This window comes from Alligator mississippiensis, chromosome 5 (assembly GCF_030867095.1).
Source record: "Alligator mississippiensis isolate rAllMis1 chromosome 5, rAllMis1, whole genome shotgun sequence".
In the NCBI taxonomy this organism is placed as follows: Eukaryota; Metazoa; Chordata; order Crocodylia; family Alligatoridae; genus Alligator; species Alligator mississippiensis.
Window position 1 is genome coordinate 19,919,628 of NC_081828.1, and position 23,190 is coordinate 19,942,817.

Below are 23,190 nucleotides of genomic sequence, written 5' to 3' on the forward strand. Positions count from 1 at the left end.
CCTGGGAGTACTTGTGGAACATGTAACAGTACTACTCTATGCAATAAGCGTCGCATAATACGGGCCATAAAAAAGTGCCCACCATCAGTCCCTCACTTCCACTGAAGTCAGCGCAGGATTTAGCCATAAATGTTTAGTGCATGATTGTACTTGCATTGAAGTCAATTACAAAAGATTGTAAGAAATGGTTGTATTAACATATTGCAGGCAAGTTTTGGCATCAAGAAATAAAAACCAGGTGTTCTGCTGAACTTTGAATTTTTATTTTACATTGACAAATACAGTACACACATGGATTCAATACACACACATAATCTGTGTTTTGAATGCCAACAAAACCACGCCAAAAGAATTTCTCCCTACAATAGTCTTTCTGACAAGTCTCTGTAAGAAGTCCAGGATATCAAAGCTGATTTTAGAAACACAACTTTTACGGAACAGAAATACATTTTAGGCAAATAACATTGAAGGCATCTTTAAAGAGGTGCAACAAAATATATCTTCCCACTCAACCAGATCAATGGGAAACAGAACTTTTCATTTCTAATAAGGAGCTTTGAATTCATTTAAGAAAGTGCTTCTGTTTCCAGTGATGTCATGTCAGACACACCTGGCAAATAGTGCTTCAGTTTCTTTGCTGTAAACAAACAGGATGCAAATCATCTCTTACATTTTCCCATTTTATAAATAAAACTCTTCCTCTCATTACTGCCCCCAAAGAAAGACATTGCTTCTTTCCTCTAAATTTAAAAAAAAGGGTTTATTTTAACAAGAGGAATGAAAAAGAACAAGTAAGTTTTAACTGAGCTGAGTCACCAGCACCTGAGCTGAGGGGTAACAATCTTGGGAATGTGCTTTAATGCACATTAGCCTATTTTAATGTGCATTAAAGCATCACTAAAAATACTATTCAGTTAATGCACATTAAAATGGCTAATGTGCATTAAGCATCACTTAAAAGCTATGAGCTCCTATACACATGCAAGGAAGCTGCTCCTATGTGATGTAATTACAGCATGTCAGAGCAGACTCAATTAATCGATTCAGCTGGAGCGTGGTAATTACCGCGCTCCAGCAGACTCCTGGATCACCTGTATCAGTGTCTCTGCTCTGAAAAATGGCAACAGGGCATTTTAAATTAAAGCTCGTTCAATGCACCCCACCACCATTTTTCAGCGTGTGGACACTGATAAACATGAATTTCCAGGTGCTTGTAATTAGTGCGGCTCTCAGAGCTATGCTAATTTAAGTAGTCCCCCCACCCTCCACCCCTGTGCTCTTTAGTTAATGCACATTAAGATAAGCTAATGCACATTTTCCTAGTACCTCACAGTGGAGGTACTAGATTTAATGTGCATTAACTTAAACACTTTAAGGCACATGCAGATGTGCCCTTGATATTTGCTACGTCTTGCACTCTGGTCCCCTGCAAAAATCAGGTAATGTTAACTTTACAGTTATTTTAACACCATATCATATACCATTGTTATATATAAGAAAAGTGAAAGCTTTCCTAATGGTTGCTATAGTAGAAATGGTATTAAAAGAAGTGAAAATAGTGCATGCTTTCTCTCTGTCTCTCAGACTTTCTCTTCCCTTGCTACAGTGAGGATCCTAGAGAAAAAATTATTTAATTAGCTATTGTTGGTATTCAGCTACTGAGTGACAAAGAAACCCATGAGACCAGAATTCACTCCACTATTTAAGGTCACTTGGACCTACATTACGAGGGGTGGATTTTTGAATAAATGCTAACATGCTAACAAACTACACGTTGCTTCTTGAACAGAAAAGTAGGCTTTTTAAGTAAGTAAAAAATAATTGGCATGAAATCATGCCTGGAACTTTTTCAGAGTAAGAAATACTCTGATTTTGTACAGCCATTTTTTCACTCAGTGTTTCCCCAAATACTTATTACTGAATTAGACATGGGTAGTGCAGTCAGTGCATAGGCACTTGTGGTCATTGTACTCAATAATGGTTCCTAATGGGTCCATGGGACAGCAGTGGGACAGACTGAAAAAAAACTGCCAGTAGTTTGAGATTCTGATACTCTATACTGGTCTGTTATCTGGAAGGCTCTGAAGGCCAAATTCTGATCAGGTCCACTGGTGTAACTCAACTGTAGCTGAAGTGTGCATTTCATATTTTCTGCATAAAACATGTTGCTCTTTGTAGTACCAGGGCATATTAGAGCAGAATTAAGCACCATGTCTTCAATAGAAGGAAACTTAAAAATTGTTAAGTCAGGTCTATTCTGCAAGCTACCTCTAAGTGTGGATAAATTATCAGGTTCTTTTAGCTTGCACAGACCCTTGTGCTGCTGTAGTTAGATTACTTTTGGTACAAATTAATGCATTTGGCTCTAGCTTGGTGTCTCTGCTGTGTAGCACAGCATACTGAAGCTCCTGTTGACTTCAGGAAGCTCAAGTCCATTCTTGTGCGTTCAGGTAGAGATTGAACAAAGCCATTTATTTTTTGCCATCATTAAATGAAAGTAGGAGATTTAAAGAAAAAATGATCAATAACAAAATGCCAAAGTTCCTTGATGTGATATTTATGCTATTTTTTTAATTATAAAATGTCAGAATATTGATGTCACATTAGATGTAATTGCACTGGAGACTCTGACATGCAATGTGATCTGCCAATCTAACTTCAATTACTTTTCTTTCTTAGCTGTCATAATCGTGAAGATCAGTCACAAGACAGGAAAAGTGATGAGCCAAATGGTTTCAAACTGGTACATGGGATTTTCACATTTCAAGCTATTCTGTCTTGTCTCTTCATCCATGGGAAGATAAATATAACATTTAAGTTAACTAACCAAGAAGACTATTTAAAGTAGCACACATTTAATATTGCCCATTACCAAGTGACAAATTAACATGAGAAAATGTAAGTAAACTCAAGAGTCTTTATGAAAGTAGAAACTGCTGATATCTCACAAATGGATCAGAAACTAGATAATCAAATCTGAATATTACCTAAGGAAAGACTTGACTAATGAGTTGCCTCAGTCCAAACTTCCCTGCTATGATGACTTCTAATTTTAAAAGTTACAAGCTGCCATGTGTTTGACAGCTATCAATCAATAGTTTCTTAAATAACAGATTGGATTGTGACACAATCCAGACATGTGCTTGTATAATGAAGTGGTGCTGTGCAGGTGGTGTACATGCCACCTGACTGTCATGGAAAATGGACTATTTGAACATGGTGATTTGGTTTTTGCTATAATGACTAGGAAGGGGATACTTACTGTTAATACAAAAAGTAGCATCTCTTGTCTCTCCTGGTCTGTCACTGTTTCAGTCTGCCAAAGGTAGACCATTGTGTGAAAAAGCTTTGCTAAGTTATTCTTGTTAATATCTAGGTATTTCACAGGTATTACTTGCAAAAATGTTCACAGATTGTCTCTCAAAAAAGAGCAGCTTACACATTTATGTTATTCCCCAAAGCCCCCTCACCTATGTAGAAGGTGAATTTATTCTAACATTCATGAAAAATTAATAATTAACATGTATCACATGAGATTCCTGCTGCCTTTCGGCATTTCAAAGAAAATGTCATCATCAAAATACATGTCATTTTCACTTCTTGCAACAAAACATTGAACTTGGGAGAAATTAAAGGCTTCCTATTATTTTCTTCCTTAAAGCTCTTGTACTTTTCCCTCAAAAAGGAGAAAGAATTGGAGGAAGAAATAATATCTGGATGTAGTAGATAATCCTAGAGTCAAAATTTAGTAGAGTTGCAGTTGAATCGGTGTCTCCCTTACAAAACAATGGCTGATTCCTCTGTCTTGATGCAAGAAGAATCCTTAGAAATCATGATGTATTTAGCTTGACTACATTCTGGAGGTTGAATGCTCTCAGCCAAAGACACCAGAATTAGAGGTTACTGTTAAGAACAGAACACATCCCTTTGTTTATATTTAAGCATTGTTGGCACACATGATATGCAATTATCTGGCCCTCTATGTCCATTCATACCACTTACACTGCAGCTATTTATGCAGGAACACTGTCATGCCACAGATGCCCAAATTCACAGTAAAATTTAAAACTACTTGTGAAAAGTAGTTTGCATGCAAGTTGAATCAACATTTTTTCATGCTGTTGTCTGTCTCATGTCATCTGAGAAAGTGACCTGTCGCTCTTTCCATCTGGTGTTAGAGCAGCCGGAGACAGCACTTGCTGCCTGACAGAATTTTTGGAGGAGGATCTTTCTTAACAGCAGATAAACCCAGGGATCCAGAATCTGGTTTAGTGAGGCCAAACGGACAGCGGTCAGGAAGAAATTGCATTCTTCCTGCAGTTCTGAGTTTTCGTCCACGTAGCTGGTTGCGTTGCAGTGTTCAATAGATGTATGATTGAAGATCATTTTCAACATCATAATCTAAGGAGAGGTGAGAAAACTAATTTAATTTTTTTTCTAAGAAATATGCATCTTTGTTGCTTTCTGCGGAAACATCTTACAGAAAAGAGATCAACAGAACAGAAGTTTCCCTCCCCCCATTGCAGATTCCCCCAAATCAAACCATAATCATGGCAAATAGAGGGTATACTTATGAACTTCATATTCTATGTTGAGGGGGGGACACACAGCTTCAATTCACAGCAGTAAAAGGAGATGATAACATTTTAACCTATACCTATCCCTTACTTGGATCTATACATCTGGTATTTAATCAAGGGGGCATCTGCCGTTTCCCCTCCTTGGGACATGGCAGAAGTGGCATTAGGTCCATGTGATGGATGGGTGACATATTTAGAATAACAAGTTGCTGAAGCTAGGAAACAAATCAATTTACAATTACTCACTTTTAAATTCTTCCTTGGGACTTTTGTTGGGCATAGCCATTTTTTAAATTTCAGATAAAGCAATGGAGATATTATTCATTTCTAAAGAAGAGCTTGGGGTCAGGTGGCATTAACTGAACCCTATGTTACTCAGGAAAACTGTTCTTTTGGGCAGTCTTATTGTTCAAAGTGGGTGTATCTACATGTGCATTAATGTGCTTTTACAAATGCAAATTAAATGCAGTACCTCCAATATAAGGTACTAAATAAATGTGCATTAGGTACACTAATGCACAGTAGTGTAAGAGCATGGTTTTTAGGTGATGCTAATGCGCAGTAGTTTAGTCTACTGTGCATTAGTGTACTGGCATGGTTTTTGATGTGCTGCTTTAAAGCACAGTAGAAAAGGCTACTGAACATTGAAGCACAGGTGTAGACACACCCTGTATCACCTCCTGAGGTACAGCAAAAACATAACCAGGTGTTACTGCTCCCCTCTGAAAAAGTCTTCTGGATGTCAGATTAGATCTGTGCAATATTTTATATTGTTTATTAAAATAGATGGTTCAGATGAACATCTGAATGTAGCAACTCAGTTCTCCGTGTTGGTTTATGCATTGCCAGCAGGCTTGTGGCTTTTAAAGGGCTTATCAGTTTAACATAATATAGTGTAACGTAACTATTCAAGCAATTAAAACAATCTGCACTTCAACAGTACTTTTCATCTAAGAAGCTCGAAGTGCTTTACAAACATGAATGAAATGAGCCTTGTAAGAAAGCAACAGGACAGGAAAGATGTGAAGGCTGATGATAGCTTGACCCAATTCAAAAGGAGATTGGACACATTCTTGGAGGAAAAGCCCATCAGTAGGTATTAAGCATGGCAGATAGGAGTGCCACCTCAAAAACACAAGCTGCAATTGTAGAGGAGCAGGGAAGACATTCTGAACATGTCCTGTTCACCTTCCCCCTCAGCATTCACACTCTGCCAGTGTGTGACACAGGACACTGGGCCAGATGGACCAAAGGTGTCACCCAGTAAATGGCATTTCTTAAGTTCTTTGAAACTAAGGCAACCAAGTGTTTAATTGACTTTCCCAAGCTCACATGAGAAGCCTTGAAAGAGCTAGAGCTAAAACCCAAAGCTTTGCATGTTAAGCTGAGTTACAAGATCCCCATTTTTCTGTTGTCATATCTATTGCTTGTCTGGGTAATAGCAATGACAAGTAAGCTGGTAAAGTGGTTCTGCGTACTGTGATATTTTCATATCTTAATATAATGCTGGGAAATATGAGGCCCGTTTTTAAGGATGTTAAATACTTATGTATTTTTCCAAGGATTAGTTGGTATCTGCCCTCAAATTCTGACCCGGCTCACCGCCACCAAGCTTTCTGTATATAAAGTGCAGTTGTTTTTAAATTTAGTACTATTTTGGACAAACTCACGATCTCCAGTACATACAAGGTTTAGCAAGCTTCATATTACAGCCTCTTTTCTGAAGTCTATAAATACAGACTCAAAAACCTTCTCAGTGGAAATTAGGTGTAGAACTTTGTCAGGGTATTTGAATTTCAGCTACATACTGGGGCAATATCTAAGAGCAAAACTAATAGATATTTTAAAGGGGGTACAGAGAAATTACTTCTTCTGTTACCCTGGAACTCTCTCACATGAACATCTGCAAGTTTTGTTTTCAACGGGAAGAGACGATTAGTGTTTGTCACAGAATTTCCAGATGCTCCAAATGACATCAGAGGCCCCCTTTTTGGATGATGTGCTAGAGAAAATCTGTCATGAATTCTCATTCTAAATAAGAAAAACAGAGGTTAAGGTGGGCAACAGAGACGCAGATGCAATACAAGCTCTATGAGGCAGGTCCTGGGTTATGTATTTGCATAGCACCTAGTTCTGAGTGGGCGAAGGCCATTATTGGAACTTATGGACCCAAATGCTAAATCGTTAAAATTAATGTGAAATGACCTGCTAAGGCTGACCTTCTTGACAGGGCTTTTAACCGAGACTGCTGGGGGATTGGCAGTCTACTAACAGTTCTAGCCCAGGTCATGTCAGCTGCACTACCAATAACTTGGGCAATGCAAGGGAGACAAGACAGCCCAAGGAAAGGTCCTGCTAAACCTCTCAGGGAAGCATTGGGCTTTTCATGGCAGACTTACCTGCCTGTACACAAATGCCAGGAGCTTGGGAAATAAGCATGAGGAACTGGCCCTTCTCCTATGTGAAAATGATTATGACCTGGTAGGAATTACGGAGACCTGGTGGGACTCCACCTATGACTGGTCAGTGGCAATAGAGGGCTATAACCTGTATAGGAGAGACTGTGTTGGGAAGAGGGGTGGGGGTGTAGCTCTCTACATCGAGGATCAGCTCACTCCCTGCAGATCGAGTTTCCAAACCAGGAAGGGCATCTTGAGACCCTCTGGGTCAAGATACGAGGAGAACATGGGGAGGGTGACTTACTCATAGGAGTCTACTATAGACCTCCCCACCAAGAGGATGACCTAGATTAAGAATTCAATAGGGAACTGTTCAAGGCCACGCGCTCCCAACCCATGATCGTCATGGGGGACTTCAACTTCGCTTCCCTGACATCTCTTGGGACGAGCACATGGCCAAATCTGACAGGTCACGTAGCTTCCTCACATGCATCGATGACCTCTACCTAACCCAGAGGTCTATGGCCAATGGGGTGGACCTAGTGAGCAATCTGTGGATCGAGAAGAAGCTTGGTGACAGCGACCACAAACTGGTCACCTTCTTAGTTCACCAAAGAGCAGGCAAACCCAGCAGTAAAGCAAAAGTTCTTAAATTGGGAAGGCTGACTTCTGCAAACTGAGAGAATTGGTCAGTTAGGCAATTAGAGGCCATACCCCACCAGAAAAGGGAGCACACGAGGATTGGTCATTTCTTAAAAACATAATCCTTGAAGTACAGGGCAAAGCCATACCATCTCACGAGAAATGCAGTCAACAGGCAAGAAAGCCCCCATGGATGAATAAGGAGCCCCTGAGTGATCCAATGGGGCAACTAACTTCATAGAATCATAGAAGTAGGGTCGGAAGGGACCTTGTAGATCTTCAAGTCCGACCCCCTGTCTGGGCAGGAGAGAAACTGGGCTCAAGTGACCCCAGCCAGGTAGGCATCGAGCCGCTTCTTAAAGACCCCCAGGGTAGGAGCCAGCACCACTTCCCTTGGAAGTTGGTTCCAGATCCTAGCAGCCCTGACTGTGAAGTAGTTCCTACAGATGTCTAATCTGAACCTACTCTCCAACAACTTGTGGCTGTTATTTCTTGTTATCCCGGGGGGCGCTGGGGGAAACAAGGTCTCCACCAAACCCTTCTGGTTCCCCCTAGTGAGTTTATAGATGGTCACCAGGTCCCCCCTCAGCCTTCTCTTGTGAAGGCTGAACAGGTTCAGGTCCCGTAGCCTCTCGTTGTAGGGTCTGCCCTGCTGTCCCTGGATCATGCGGGTGGCCCTCCTCTGGACCCTCTTAATGTTGTCCACATCCCTCTTGAAGTGGGGCACCCAGAACTGGACACAGTATTCCAGCTGCGGCCTGACCAACTTATGATGCCCAAGAAAGGGCCAATCTCTTAAATTACTTTTTTGCATTGTTATTTCACCCTCCCAGGAGGATCACACTGTCAGGAATGGCACAAGCCAATCTGAGAGCGGGTGATGGGCCTAAAATCGATGCGGATCAGGTGAGGGAACACTTTGAGTAACTGGACATTCACAAGTCTGCAGGTCCAGACACAATGGACCCAAGGGTCTTGAAGGAGCTGACAGACATCATTGCATTCCCCTTGGCAGAAATATTTGAAAAATTGTGGCACTCAGGCAAGGTCCCAGATGACTGGAAAAGAGCCAACATGGTCCCTATCTACAAGAAAGGGAGGAGGGATGACCCGGGGAACTATGGACCAATCAGTCTTATGTCTGTCCCTGGAAAAATCCTCAAGGAAAATCCCCTCAAGGGATCCATCAATGCCAGACTGACGAAAGGCAAGTTTCTGAATGCCAGCCAGAAGCGACTGGCAGGTCATGCCTGACCAACCTCATCGCCTTCTATGTCCAGGTGACATGTGCCCTGGACAAGGGCGATGATGTGGACACCATATACCTGGACTTCAAGCTTTGACCTAGTTCCCCAAGATGTCCTCATGGTTAAGCTGGGAACTTAATGATCTCTTGGGTCCCTTCCAGACCCTAATGTCTATGAAATCTATGAAATTTTTGGATTGCTGCTATTGCTTAAAAACAGGAATTTTGCCATTATCAAATTTTTCTGCCTTCAGTTAACTCCTGCTCTTTATTTAAAGCCACCTCCATTGTAGACTATGAACTTGCTGTTGTGTTTGTATTCTATGCCCATTCTCAATGGGGTCTAGCACTATGGGGTAACACCTTGAATGGGCTGTTAGGATTTACCAAAATACAAGCATGAAATGTAAACAAGCCCACGTGCATACATTACATCAAATAAAAGCCAAGTATTATTATGATTTTCTTTTGGTTCAGCACCCAGGCATGTTTTAAGAACTCAATGATAGCTCATTCATTGCAATCTCTTGTCTTGTTTGATTGTCCCTATGTTAACGGAACTGTAACAGCAACAGACGGATAAAAGACAGTACTTTTAAAAGAGTCTGTTTTCATATACCATGTCCTGTTTATTTTGTTTCATACTATATAATGCTCCACTTTTTATAGACTATTAAATTGTTTTACTGGAAACTTCACTTTAGTTTGATAGACATGTAAAGGTATAATTGTATGAAGCTGGCACTGGCCATTTAAAATATTTTAAATTGAAGATTATAAATGTTACAGGCTAGCAGAATCAGGTAGTTTAAATCAATAAAGTCAGTAGAACTACAGTGAAATGTATAAATAGGGCGTCTGGCTTATAATTTGTAATGTAATGAATGTATGTAATGTAATGTAATGAATCGCCTTCTTCTATGAAACTGTAATACATACAGCAATGTGGCAATTAAACCAGAATTATGAATATTAGAGATACTAAAAACCTACTAAATCACTGAGTTTATCTTTCCAGTAAACAGGCTTACTCTCTATTGTACATTTGCCTGTGATCTGCCCAGACTAATTTTAAATGTATCTCAACATATTCAATGCATATATGTAAAAGCTCAGACACTCCCAGAGCTTATAAAATAAAGCATTTTGAAAGAACATCCATTATACTGAAAAATAAACACACAAATGTGTCTTAAGTCTAATGTTCCAGCTTGCAACTTCTGCAGTTTGTGAAGAGTGGCACGAGTACATTCCTGGGTTGCAGGCGTTCTCCATCTCCATTCAGTGGCCAATTCTACTATAATCTAGAATTGTAGTTTGTCATGACACTTTGTGCCAAACTATACCATTGCTCTTAGTAGCCATGTTGGGTTTGGGGAGAATAAGATGGTGATTGTATCTAAAGGATTGGCTGTTGATCAACATGAGTAACTGGTCAAGAAGATAGTGGCTGAGGAAAAGAATCTTGTTTCCCATGCTTTGATATGTCTTTCATAGAGGGACCTGCATCAACCCCTTGTATGGCTCCCTTGCCCAATGGGAAGAAAACAAGGGAGACTCCATTTAGCAGCATATTTTCCAGCTTGTTCTTTTCTTCTCTCCTCTCTACCTCACCCTCTGATGCTGAGGAGACCCTGAAGAGCTTTGTGAGGACCAGAGGATTCTCTCTCTAAATGTCCCTACAATATGTACTTTCACATCTTCTGTAGGGGAATCAGTTCTGCTACAACTTGGAAGATGTATGGTGGTGTTGCAACCTAGAAGGAGGAAAGCAAAGCCTGAATAGAATAGGGCTCACTGATTTATACCAAGGAATTTAGCAGCTTTTCTTGCAGGTCATTTACTGAATTATGACCTCCCCAAAGCAAAGGGCTTAGGACTGTATTTCACAAGTCTGAAAGTGATACATGACAGTGTTCCATAATATTTCATATTATATATGAAACTATCATGTGGATTGGGATGTAATGACTTCATTCTGATTGGGGGAAAGAGTTTCTTTTTTTTAACAAGTAAAGCAAAGGACCATGCAAGCCTTTCTGGATAATCCAAAATTATTTGAAATCGCCCAGTCTGTCATCTGGAACTGTGTTTTGGTAAAGTTGTTATGGAACTATTTGCTCATTTTACACCTGTTTCTCGGAACAAATATGACTTCCTCTCGTTTTTATCTCTAACTGGTTTGACTCAGCCTGATTTTAGACTGATGTTGATTTACCATGATTGCTATTCAATAGCTAGCCACCAAAATAAATAAAAGATTAACACAAACTGGGAACATTTATGATAAATAAAAAGTTTGATTGAGAAGTTTATTTGCAGAATTTTGTGTGCTCATGAAAGGGAGAATTAAATATAGATCCCCTCTTTCCCTCAATTAGTTTATACTGTAAGAGATTGGAAAGAGGGGAACCATATTCCTGATTGTAGGATTGCACCCTAGTTTCGTTATCATGTATGCTGTATTTAACTACCTTACTTAAGTCAATCATTTCCACCCTCATTAGACCAGCCTAAAAAATATAGTAGCTTGTGCAAGGGGTTATTACTCAGCTAATAATAAGAGTGTAATAACTCATTAGCACAGATGACTTGCACAAGAAAAAAATCAGCCACAGAATGCAATTTTCATTATTTTATATTGTAGATACTTTTGTAAAATAATAAGAATAATAAAAATCAGTGATAGGCTGAGGAGAGGGTGAATAGAAGAGTATTTATTTTTTTCTAAGCTGTAAAAATGCTTAGCAAAATGTTTGGAATAATTGTTTGAATTCAATTATAAACAGAACTGAATAGTGCAACAGGGAAGTTAATGAAAGCCTCTCCCTCTGACCTGTATTTCTGCAAAAGTGTTTTGGAGATTTGCATTAGATATTTTAAAGTACTAAGAATGGTCAGTTCTCCAACTGCACTTTTCCTATGTGCACCACTAGGTTTAAGACACCGGTATCAATGAGAAACATAAACTGCAGCTGTCTTAACATTGGGACATAGTGGACCTCATCTGCAGTAATTAATGCTAATCTTTGTAATTATTTTAGATGATATGTTAGACTGGACAAGAGAAAAGAAATAAAAACTTGTTCTTTAATGATCACTCCACATTTTAAAACTAGAAAAGCCAGGGGAGTATTTGGTTGTACAGAGACAACCCTTGGAGGGAGGTATTACAGAACTGGTTCCCTTGAAAGCACAAAATGAAACACTTTTAAGTGTTGTTATTTCATAATGAAATAATACAACTAAAGAATTCACTTTGGCTTTCAGCATAGTCCAAGAGAAGCTGAGGAAATTAACAAGATAAAAGCACAGGGTTGAAAACCACTGTTTCCAACAGGCACTGCTTTTTATTAGTAAAGGCCAGGCTTGTTGTCAGTTGTCACCTACCACTCATCTTGTAGCAAAATGCCAGAGCATCTCTCTGTCTTCTCTCTCCATCTCCCTGTATAATTTCTATTATATCAATGAAGTGTAAAAGCCTCAGCCTGTTTGTCCAACTTGTGCTGTGAGTGTTCCATGAAATCCTCTCCCCTCCTGCATGTCTGTGCCTCGCTTTCTCTCTATACAGATGCAGTAAATTAAAGAACTGGAGAACAGGGTTTCAGTAGAAGTTGGGAATTTTTTTCTTTTACTTCTTACTATGCATAAGAGTTTTTGGAAGTCAGCAGGCAGCACTGCTACATAATAATAGGGTTCTTTGTTTGTTTTTTGAGTGCGAGAGCTACAGACCCTTGAAGCTTAAACATTTATATGGTTACATGAAACCATTATGTATGGCAGATTCCTAAGTCCCTACCAAGTATTAAAGAGGTTTATGTTTTTGGAAAGGACCTAGTACAGTTTAGAAACTACACTTATTTAACTATACTAAAACAACATAGTAAAAATTATAGTTGGAACAACAGGTTATAAACAGAATAGAAATTGTTTGAAATTATGTGAGCTCTCTATTCAATGTACTACATGAGATAAGATTAAAAAGTCATTAACTGCAGTCTTTTACTTCTTTTGCCAGTTTTAAGCACCATACAGTTGCTCTGTTTCAAAGGAACAGAGCTTTAGTAACAGATGTTTGATGCATTTTTAAACACATTTTGGACACAACTCCCTCTAGTAGATACATTTCACTAGAGTAACACATTATATTCTGTGAAATATGATTTTTTACCTGTTTGGCTAGACCTGATCATCTGATATGTATTGTTTACAGATGGAGTTACAGGTGTGGGGCAGAGGGCGGTGGGATAATTTCCAAGAGTAGAAAGTACATGAAAGAATCTATTATCACACTTGTCTACCATTCAGTTTCTGTCTTTTCTGTGCAACCGGCTGTGACATACCCAATTATAAGCAGGTAATTTTATTATCTGTAGCAAAAGAGGAGCTAACTTGCTGTAAAATAATGATCCGGTAGTTTCAAACGCTTGTTTGTTTGTTATATATAATTTTACTTATGTTCTTTTTGTGGTTCATTTTCTTTTTCTGGTTTTCAGAAACACATTGCTGTCTCTAATTTATACCACAGAAGAATGGAAAAAAATGCATAAGAACAGTAGTGATAAAATCCCACTCATTCTTGATTTCAGAGGGTGAAAGGGCCACAGTGGCAGGGTCCTGGAAAATTCAAGAGGTTCTTGGGTGGACAAGGGCAGAAGCACAAGAGCTACATTCAGATTTTATGGAAGCCCTGTATGTGCAGGATGGGTCTAAGATCTAGTCAGCCATAGGCTGGGATAGAAGCAAGTCATAAGCAGTTCACAAGATTCCCTTGAGGCCAATTGGCAGAAATGGCTGATCTTTCAGGTGGTGCCTCCTCCCTCTCTGCATTCGACCTATGTCACCGACAATGCAATTATTCATGTAAACAAGGATTTTCTTGTTGCATAAAGGGTGTATCTGCCCTACAGTAAGGGACCGCTTCTTGATATCATAACCCCACCTGGCAACTGAAGTAAAAAATACATATTATCCTATTTTTGCTGGCCTATGGGCACATCCACACGTTGCCCTACGGTGACATTGTTACTGCATTGTGCTTTAGTTCTTCCTTTTGGACGCACCCTATTTTACTGAATTTATAACCATCCCAACCATTCAATAAAAAAACACAAAACAACCCAAAAACCATCTTCTGTTGAAACAACATCTGTCTCGCTCTTCATACTCTAGCCCGGATAATTGAGATTTGTTTAGTTATGTGACAATAAGGGAGCATTTCCCAGGATGTTTGACATTGTAGGACAGCTGTTCATCACAGAGGTTTGTACTCATCTGTGGATTAAAACACCCCAAAAGTATCCTGTATTTCTTTTCAATTCCCTCAGCACTTTTTTGAAAATCTGTCTTTCCGAGGAAGAATGTCACAGCCTAGATTTAGACAGCTCTTTGGTGATGTCTGACCGAATTTTTAACTTTTAAACTCAAAGGGTGCCTATACATGAGCAGGGAGGGAAGCTGCTCCGACACGCTGTAATTCCAGCGCATTGGAGCAATCGAGTCTGCTGGAGCGTGGCAATTATCGCACTCCAGCAGCCTCCCGTGTCTTGTGTATCAGCATCCCTGCACTTCAAAATGGCAGTGGGGGCACTTTATACCAGCAGACTTCCACTGATACCAGTGCCAGTGAGATCAAACTTGGCCTTAACTGTGTGATTTTTATTGTAAAACTAGTGTCTATAGTAAAGTTTGCATTCTTGCTGACAAAGGGTTGAATTTTTAAAAAGCTCAATAATGGGGATTCAACCATTTGCTTGAGTATCACATCAGGTGCTTTAGTAACTGTACATGCCACCCTGTACCGGAGGGGGGAGAAAATATCCCCACTCTCAGGATGCTGAGCCACTCTTTGAAGACTATTTGTGTCCAATGGATAGAATGGTCTCCACGAACCTTGCAGAGACTTCTCACTGGGTAAACTGAATGCTGCGTCTAGGCCTGCTAATGCTTCTACAAGAGAAGTGCATCAGTTGAGGCTGAATACTTCTTACTAAGGTAGCAGTAGCAAAACCTAGGTCCCTGGTTAAGTCTAGTTATTGTTAATCAACTCTACCGCTTTAACATGGTTTGTTATATACTAGTGATGTGGTGCAATAAATTTTGCAAAAAAAAAAAAGACATTGTAGTGCTTTGCAAATGACTCTGTTGGGACTTACACACACAGCTGAGAGTGGCTGCACAAGGTGATGTATCTTACCAAGCAGCTGATTCAATGCAATGGAAGTGGTTAACCAATATCAGCTAGACCACACAAAGTGCCATACTCTGAAATGTGACTCATCATTCTTCCTGCATGAATGGTCAAACTTGGGCTCCCTTATGGTTTTAGTAGTACTGTCAAGCAAACCATTAATATGACAGGGGGTACATCTACACCAGATGCTCATTGTGCAGGAGCTGAAAAATATCGCATAGTAGCGTGTCACAGCACAGCCAGTGCTAATATGCTACAGCACAGAATTATTAGGCTACTGCACAGTAGTGTCACCAAAAAGACGTTTGCAGGTGCTACTATGCAGTAACTCTGGTAGTATGCATTAAGTCTATGCAGTAATTGCTAAGAAAAGTACTATATAAATGAGCATAGTACCTCGTGTAAGCATGCCCAGTATTCTCCAGATTTGCACTAGTTTCAGGCTCTGTCACAAGCCACTGGTGATCTCCATACAGGTAATATGCAATAATATAAAGCTTTGGGATGGATAGATTTTTTGGAGGGTTGATAAAATTGTATTAATTCATAAAGAAAGTGATCAAGTGGGACTAATTCACTGCTAATGTTATAGATACTTTTTAAGACAGTAGCCCAGAAGCCATTCCTTCCATGAGAGCTCCATTAATCATCATTAAGGGGAAGACTACCAGGGGGCTGGGAGACCCAAGTTCTAGGCACCTTTTACCAATAAGGAATTTGAACCTGCATCGCAGTAATATACTCTAGCCACTCTACTGTGGGCTGGTCATTAGCCAAAAACACTCTCCAGCCTTGACTTTGACCCCTAGTTAGCTAGGCGGGAAAGATATGTGGGGCCAGGTGAAGCAGTACAAGCCAGATGTAGTGTAGCTCAGTGAGAGGAACTGGCATGAAACTATCCAACTATCTGTTTTATGCAAAGTACAACAAAAAAAGCCGGTGAGGTAGAGGCCAGAACCCAAGGCTCCATCTCTTCCAAGGCAGCATTCCCCTCTTTAAGTCACTTCACTTTCAGCTTACTTCAGACCTCCTGTTCCTAATCCAGGGTGTCAGGACCTAAACTGAGCCCTGGTCTGAGGGCTGCACCAGGGCTCACCTCCTACAGAGCACCCACAGTGCTGGATCCTGTATGCATGCTGCACACGCCAGTCTCTGAGATTGTCACAGGGTGTGTGCTGCCCATGGCACATGGACTGGACCAGGCAGCACAGGGGGCCAGTCCAGGATACCACATTCAGCCTGTGCCCTGGACCCCTGTGCTACATGCAACACCACGTCTAGTCCACATGTGGTGGGAAGCACACGTCCCATGCCAGCCCCAGGGGCAACATGCATACTGAGTCCTGTCCCCAGCTGGTCCAGCATGCAGCACATAGGGCTGAATGAACCAACACACACTGCACAAGACACAGGAAGACAGCATGGGGTGCGTGGTCTGTGCAACACCCTGTTGACTGGCCCTGCACATGGACTCTGGGTCTGGCAGGGTGAGTGCACTCCACATGCCAGCCCCTGTGGCACTTGTAGTGTGCAAGGGCTGCATGCAGCCCCCCCAGACCAACCCCTTGTGCTGTCTGTAGTATGCACAGCGCTGGGTCCACCTTATGCACCGGCTGGGGCTGGTTCAGCGACCCATGGGCCAGATCATACATCTCCACGGGCCAGATGTTTGATCCCCCCTGTCCTAATCAATGACCCACTGGCCTAAAAGATGGGAGGTCTTCCTCTTTCTCCCCTCATTCTCACGTAGGTGCATGGGAAAAGATTTCAAACTTTGTATGAAAGTCAGGAATTGCACTTATACAGGTACAATAAAAAAGGATTTAGCCCATTCTGGATGTGGCCCAAGGTACCATTATACCCTGCACAAGGTTACCCTCCCTTCCTTCTGAAGCACCCACATGCAGAAACATTTACTCAGTTAATCCACACATCATATCCTCCTGCACTGGTCACCACCCCGTCCTCTAGGTAGAAATACTATGCTGTGTACTGACATGCCGCCATCCCATGCAACTGAAAGTGACTCGGCACCCTGCCCCTCAGAAGGGATTTTCTCCAGGTCAATGAGCAAGAAAAAAATAAATTAAGGAGACTAAGGGGGAGTTGTGTGAATGATTCTAAGCTGATGTGTTCTCATCATCTCAGAAAACACAGCCAAAATTAGTGTACAATCTTCCAGTAAAACAATTAACAAACAGAAGACCGCTGTAAAATCCTAGGTCAGATCATTTCCCCCCATGCAAATGAGAAGCTGGAACAGCGAAAAGACCCCCTAGTATTGGGCCCTGTCACAATGAGGGTCTGGGCATACATCTTCTCTGAAATTCTCAGCACTAGCTGCCCAGCTGTTACCACTGTTAAGCCCTCTCTCTGCTCTTTGGTGAGATCCCTGTGTGTCTGGGATCGCGGCTGTGCTTGGCAGTACTGTGCACAGACCTGCTCGTTCTGCTGTCTCTCTCTCATTCAACAGAAGCTGATCTGTGCTCCAGCCCCTCGGCGCCCTTTGCTAACACCATTCTTTGGGTGATGCTTTTCACCTGCACTTCCCCACCCGTGTGTCCGTTCTCTCCCTTCACTCTGACCACCCCCGTCAAATGTTCTGCTACCTGCCTTCTCTTCTCCACAGAGCCACTGTCTTCCTTCATGCTCCCAGTTTTTCCTCTTTGCCACAATTTCTCCTGAATGCCCCAGCCCCTTGTCCCAAGCCCTTCACGCTGCCGGCCCTTTTGAAGGCTCCCAGCGACCCCCTTTTCCCCATCCCTGTACTCTGCCCAGATTCTCTCAAGATCCTCCACCGCTGCCACCCCGCCCTGCCCCTCCCCAAGCAGCCTGCCTAGCTTTCTTCCCCCTCGGGCCCCTCACTTTTCCCAACCCTCCTCCTCTTGCCCACATCTTCTCCTCATGTGCAGCTCTTCATCCTAAAGTCCTCCCATATATGGTGTGCCCCTACCCCACCTGTACTAGTGCATTGCCCTGGTGTGCCCCCACCCCACCCTGTATACCAGTGCTTGAGCCGTGTGGGGGCACACCACCCCACACCGGTGCCTGCCCCGGGTGTGCCCCTACCCTATACTGGTGCCTGTCCCTGGTTGGAGGGTTGATAAAACTGTATTAATTCATAAAGAAAGTGATCAAGTGGGACTAATTCACTGCTAACGTTGCATATACTTTCTACGCCAGTAGCCCATTCCTTCCATGAGAGCTCCACTAACCAACGCTAAGGGGAAGACCTACTCCACCCCATACTGGTGCCTGGCCCGGGTGTGCCTCTACCCTATATCGGTGCCCTATCCTGGTGCCTGTCCCCAGTGTGCCCCTACCTATACCTGTCCCCGGTGTACCCCTACCCCATACCGGTGCCCTATCCTGGTGCCTGTCCCTGGTGTGTCTCTACCCTATCCCTGGTGTGCCCCTACCTATATATGTCCCCGGTGTGCCCCTACCCTATACCGGTGCCCAATCCTGGTGCCTGTCCCTGGTGTGTCCCTACCTATACCTGTCCCCGGTGCGCCCCCACACCGCCCCGTAGAGATGCCCGCTACCTCTCCGGATGCGGGCGCCCGACGTGCCCCTCGCTGCCCGCACCTACCAGCAGCGGCGACCAGCAGGCCAGGAGCACGCACATGATGCCCAGCAGCTGGATGAGCGTCTCGGTGGTGATGCGGCCCCACTGCTTGCCGGCCCGCGACGCCGTCACCTTGGCGCGGCAGCGCGACACCAGCGCCGCGATGGTGGCCACGTTGCAGGCGGCGGTGACCAGCAGCGAGGCCAGCCCCAGGAAGGCGAAGGCGGCGGCGAAGGTGGCGCCGCTCGACGCCTCGATGAAGCACCACGTGCCGGGCCACTGCAGCGCGTAGCGGCCCACGCCTGCCAGCGGCAGCAGCGCGAAGGCCAGCCCGGCCAGCCAGATGCCCAGCAGCGCCGCCTTGGTGACGCTGGGCCGCATGTGGCTCGAGTACCAGTGCGGGGCCCGCGTGGCCAGCGCGCGCTCGGCCGCCATGGCGCTGGCGATGAAGAGCGGGCAGAGGCCGAAGGCCGTCATGCTGAGGCCGAAGAAGGCGCAGAGGCCGCCCGACGGGTCCACGCTGTCCCAGCGCCGGCCGGCCACGTACACGGCGATGACCACGGGGCTGGTGAGCAACTGCCCCGTCAGGTCGGTGAGCGCCAGCGAGCCGATGCACAGCAGGAAGGAGCGCTTGCGCCGGTTGGCCTTGGCGCGGTAGGCGCGGGACACGAGCAGCATGGCCAGCGCGTTGCCCGCCAGCCCCGTCACCATCATGCTGAGCGGGATGAGCACGGACACGGCGCCGCACTCCTCCCCCCGCGCCGCCTCAGCCGCCGCCGTGCTGTTGCAGCCCCGCCGCGGGGCTCCCGCCTCCCCGCCGGGCACCCACATGGCCGTGCTGTTCCAGCCGCCGCCGCCGCACAGCCGCGCCGGCTTCATGCCATAGCTGGGCAGCGCAGCCGGCCCCGCTCCTCCACCTGCCTGCCGGGCCTGCCGGCTGGGCTGGGCTGGGCTGGGCTGGGCGGCCGGGAGCCACCTCGGCGCGGGCTGCGCGGGGAGGAGCGACCGGCCCCTCAGCGCCACCTGCCGCTGCCGCTGCCCCGCACGTGGCCGCTCCCCGCGCCCGGCCCGGCCCGGCCCGGCCCGCGCCTCTGCCAGATGCTCCCGACAGCCGGCCTCCGGGAAGCGGCAGAGAAGAAGAAATCGATGCCGCCTGGTTTGGGCGTTTTATAGGTGCAGGCTGCGAGCCCGGCGGCAAACGAGAGCGGGACGAGCCGGAGTCCAGCGGGGAAGGCGAGGCGGTGCACCCCTGGTTCAGTTTAGCAAACGCTCCCGGCCCTGCAAGTCTCGGGAGAAAGGGGCCTGGGGGCAGCTAGTGCCCGTGTTAGGGACGTTTTCTTCTTCTGCACGATGGGAAGGGCTGCTGGGGTGCAGGGGGTGCATCAGAGGAGCATCTGAAGTGACAGAACCGCTGGATTGTGGCGGCCTTACTACCAGACGCAGTGGTTTCATCTCGGGCAAGCAGTGGGCTGTGTCGCTTAGTGATTTAGGAAAAGATTTAGAAAAAGAAATATCATTCAAATATTTTATTAATGTATTTGCTGATCACCTAAACACTAGTGGATCTGGATCTTGTTCCTTAACAGCGGCAACAGGACAAAGGAGGAGCCCTCTCCACTTCCTTTTGCCCAGTATCTTAAGAGCTACTCAGCCCCCAAGGTGTGGGCGCCGCATGCTCAAACTCCTGTGCCGAGGATCCGGGAGCACGGCCCGGGGTGTGCGGAGGTGAGGATCTCAGCCCCTCCTGTTACAGCAGCACTTGGACCAGTAACCACAGCATTTGTAGATCCACAGAGAATGACCGACTACAGCTCGGTGTAAGGTTCGCCACCTCTCGCCACTCATTTCCACTGCTGGTCCGTGACAGGGCAGCAGCGAAACCACCGAAGTCCTGCCAACTTCCAGCTGCACCTGCTGGCAGCAAATTTCATGTTGGAAACCATCGGTTGGTGCTTCCTAAAAATGAAATATGACAGGACTTTAGTTCCAAGGAAGTTTTGGAGTTTGGGCTTTTTCTCCTAATTTGGGATGAAAAGTTTCCAGAGCTCAAAAATTAGCTTGGAATAGAAATACGCTTTTGCTAGCTTGCTGGAAAAAGGTAGCAGCATGCAATGGGATATGCTAGATGGGAAAGACTGTGGGACGATTCACTTATTCGGGGGGGTGATCGAATGATCAGTCTAATCTCCTGCATAACACTGGTCACAATGACCCCAAATCTCCTTTCCCAAGCCCTCCACTCCAGCAATTTCCATTTAAATTGGGAAGCTGAAATGCTCTTTACTTTCTTTTATCCTGGTGCCGAAATTATATTTTCATGAAGCAATAGCACCACCCAGTGATCTTTTGTACAAATAACTTGTCATGTTTCACACCTATGAGTTAAATCAGAGGCAATTTAAGCCAAGTACCTTATTGAAAAGGACCAGACAGTGTTCATCCGGAAGTGATATTATCTGACTTGGAAATACACGAATTAGAAAAACACCAATTTTGATATCCGCTATATGCATTTAATACGCGTTCTGTCAGTGTGAAGCAGATGCCAGCCCTAAGCCATCAGAGCATTTACACTCCGATGTACTTCAACAGCACTGCACATCCTCACTTGCAACAGCTGAGCCGGTAGCAGGCTGGCCTTTGCTTTACTTGCAAGGCTACAATTTGTAGAATTGCCCTAGGCCTCCTGAAAGGAGCTTGTGGGCATCAATTCCACCAACAATACTTTCCCTCAGCCCCCCTTGACTAGTTTGTTTCAGAGCCTACCGCTTTTGAATGCTTTAATTCAGCTGCAGTCACCTTCCCCACGCCATCCAAGTATGGATTGTGACTGGTTCTCTACTGTGTTTGAGACACAAATCATGCACGTCTCTGCAGCTGCTGAGTGTGGGACAGTCCCCGGCATCTGCCAACCAGGAACCACCTGCTCATGGAGGTACATACAGATGAGCAGAGAGATGGTCCTGGGTGTGGGAGACATGGTAAAGCACTTATCCAAACAGGTTCTGCAATAAACAACCAACTACTACCGAGTTACAGAAGAAACCAGAATGCCCCTAACAATCTACATTTAATCTAAGGCTATCTGACTCAATTTACCTACAGCAAAATGCAAGTTAGCTTTATTTATTCAACTATGCAGTCAAGCATATGATACTGCTAGGTAGGAATCATCTACAGCTTCTTCTGGGAGTTTTTTTTTTTAATTTTTGTTAAGTGAATTTCACATTCTCAAGAAGGGCTTGGGGGCTAATTGTCCAGAGACTAAAGCCCCCTGGATCTGGAATAGATATAAGCACACAATGACCCAAGGCAGTACAGCCTTACCCCTGCTTTGGGTGGATCACAGAATCAGAAAAGTAGGGCTGGAATGGACCTCAGGAGGTCTTTTAGCCAGGCCAGCTTGCCAACATGATATCTTTGGGATATTTGTCCTTTAGCAACTGGAACGCAGCATCCAATACCAATTACTTTGATATACTCCTACCCTGCAAAATTCAAGAGTATTTTTCCTAGAAGTATAAGGGTCCGTCCCACTGCCTGGAAATAACAGCCCAATGATTAATTCAAAAACTTCCCTAGTAGGACTTGGTTACAATAGTCTTTTCTCCTAGGCTGCCTCAGTAGCATGACATAAAACTTATCTAAACACCCTTAAGCTCAGTCCCTTCATCTCCCTCATTCTTCTCCTGCCTTGGCTTCTCTGTTGTTCCCACTTCTAGCTAATCCTAGAAACCTGGAGGTACTTCCCTGAAGAAAGGCCAAGAGCACGAAGTGTAGCAGACTGTCTAAAGGAGCACATTTTGCATTTCTTCCCAATCTGATTTTTTTCTGTTACAGCAACAAGATCATGTGAAAATTCTCTAGCCACCGAGGCTTCTGCAGGATCTAGATGCAAACTTCACGATAAGATTGATCAAATTTGAAAATAAAACTGAAGAAAATTTCCTACTTTTGTCTCATGTAGGCAATGCTCAATCCACTTTTTGTTCTCCTGCCCTGCAGTAATCCAGAAGACCGGAGGTGAAGGAATGACTGCAATCTAGGCCTCAGGGGAATATGTAAAAAACAGAGAAGCTACTGGGATTTTTGCTTAAATTTGTTTGGAATCAGTCATTATTAAACGTGATTCGAAAGGAAGAGGGTGAAATAGACTTTTGTTGGAAGGCTTTTATGACAAAATGGTGATCTGAAAAAAGGATTTAAGTGTTTTACTAAAGCAGGGTTTTGTTCATCAGGAATCTCAAGTCCTATTTTACTGTAGTTTTATGGGAACAACTAGGAATGCGGCTTTGGTCTGTTAACAGGAAAAAAGTGAGACCATGTCTTTTGACTTTACAATTTAAGAGAAGTATTAAACAACCCGCAAGTCCATAATACTTTGACAAAAATACTTCCTTACACAGTTTTATTTGCTTTGTATCCATACTGCTTGGTTGCACACCTTGTTTCAGGAAATGACAGAAAGATAGGTCTTTTCAATCCTATCATACAAAAGCAAGCAGATAGTTCATGGTAGCTAGGGTCAGGAGGGACCTGAACAGATCATCTAGCCTGACCCC

The 23,190-nt window shown here is 44.0% G+C and overlaps 1 protein-coding gene across 1 annotated transcript; it reads right to left on the reverse strand.

The window, feature by feature from the left end:
* Nucleotides 1-241: 241 nt before the first annotated feature.
* Nucleotides 242-19,668, reverse strand: PTGER3 (prostaglandin E receptor 3). Its single transcript, XM_006269931.4, has 2 exons — nucleotides 18,653-19,668; nucleotides 242-4,401 (listed from the first exon to the last, which is right to left on the reverse strand). The coding sequence occupies exons 1-2, from the start codon at nucleotides 19,505-19,507 to the stop codon at nucleotides 4,114-4,116; spliced, it is 1,143 nt and encodes a 380-aa protein (XP_006269993.3). The 5' UTR covers nucleotides 19,508-19,668; the 3' UTR covers nucleotides 242-4,113.
* Nucleotides 19,669-23,190: the final 3,522 nt, after the last annotated feature.

Excerpts from the sequence above, each read along its gene's own strand:
- PTGER3 (XM_006269931.4), bottom strand. The coding sequence starts at position 19,507 with ATGAAGCCGGCGCGGCTGTGCGGCGGCGGCGGCTGGAACAGCACGGCC. Across the intron at positions 4,402-18,652 it reads CCTGCTGGTCGCCGCTGCTG|ATTATGATGTTGAAAATGAT; the intron begins GTAGGTGCGGGC and ends ACCTCTCCTTAG.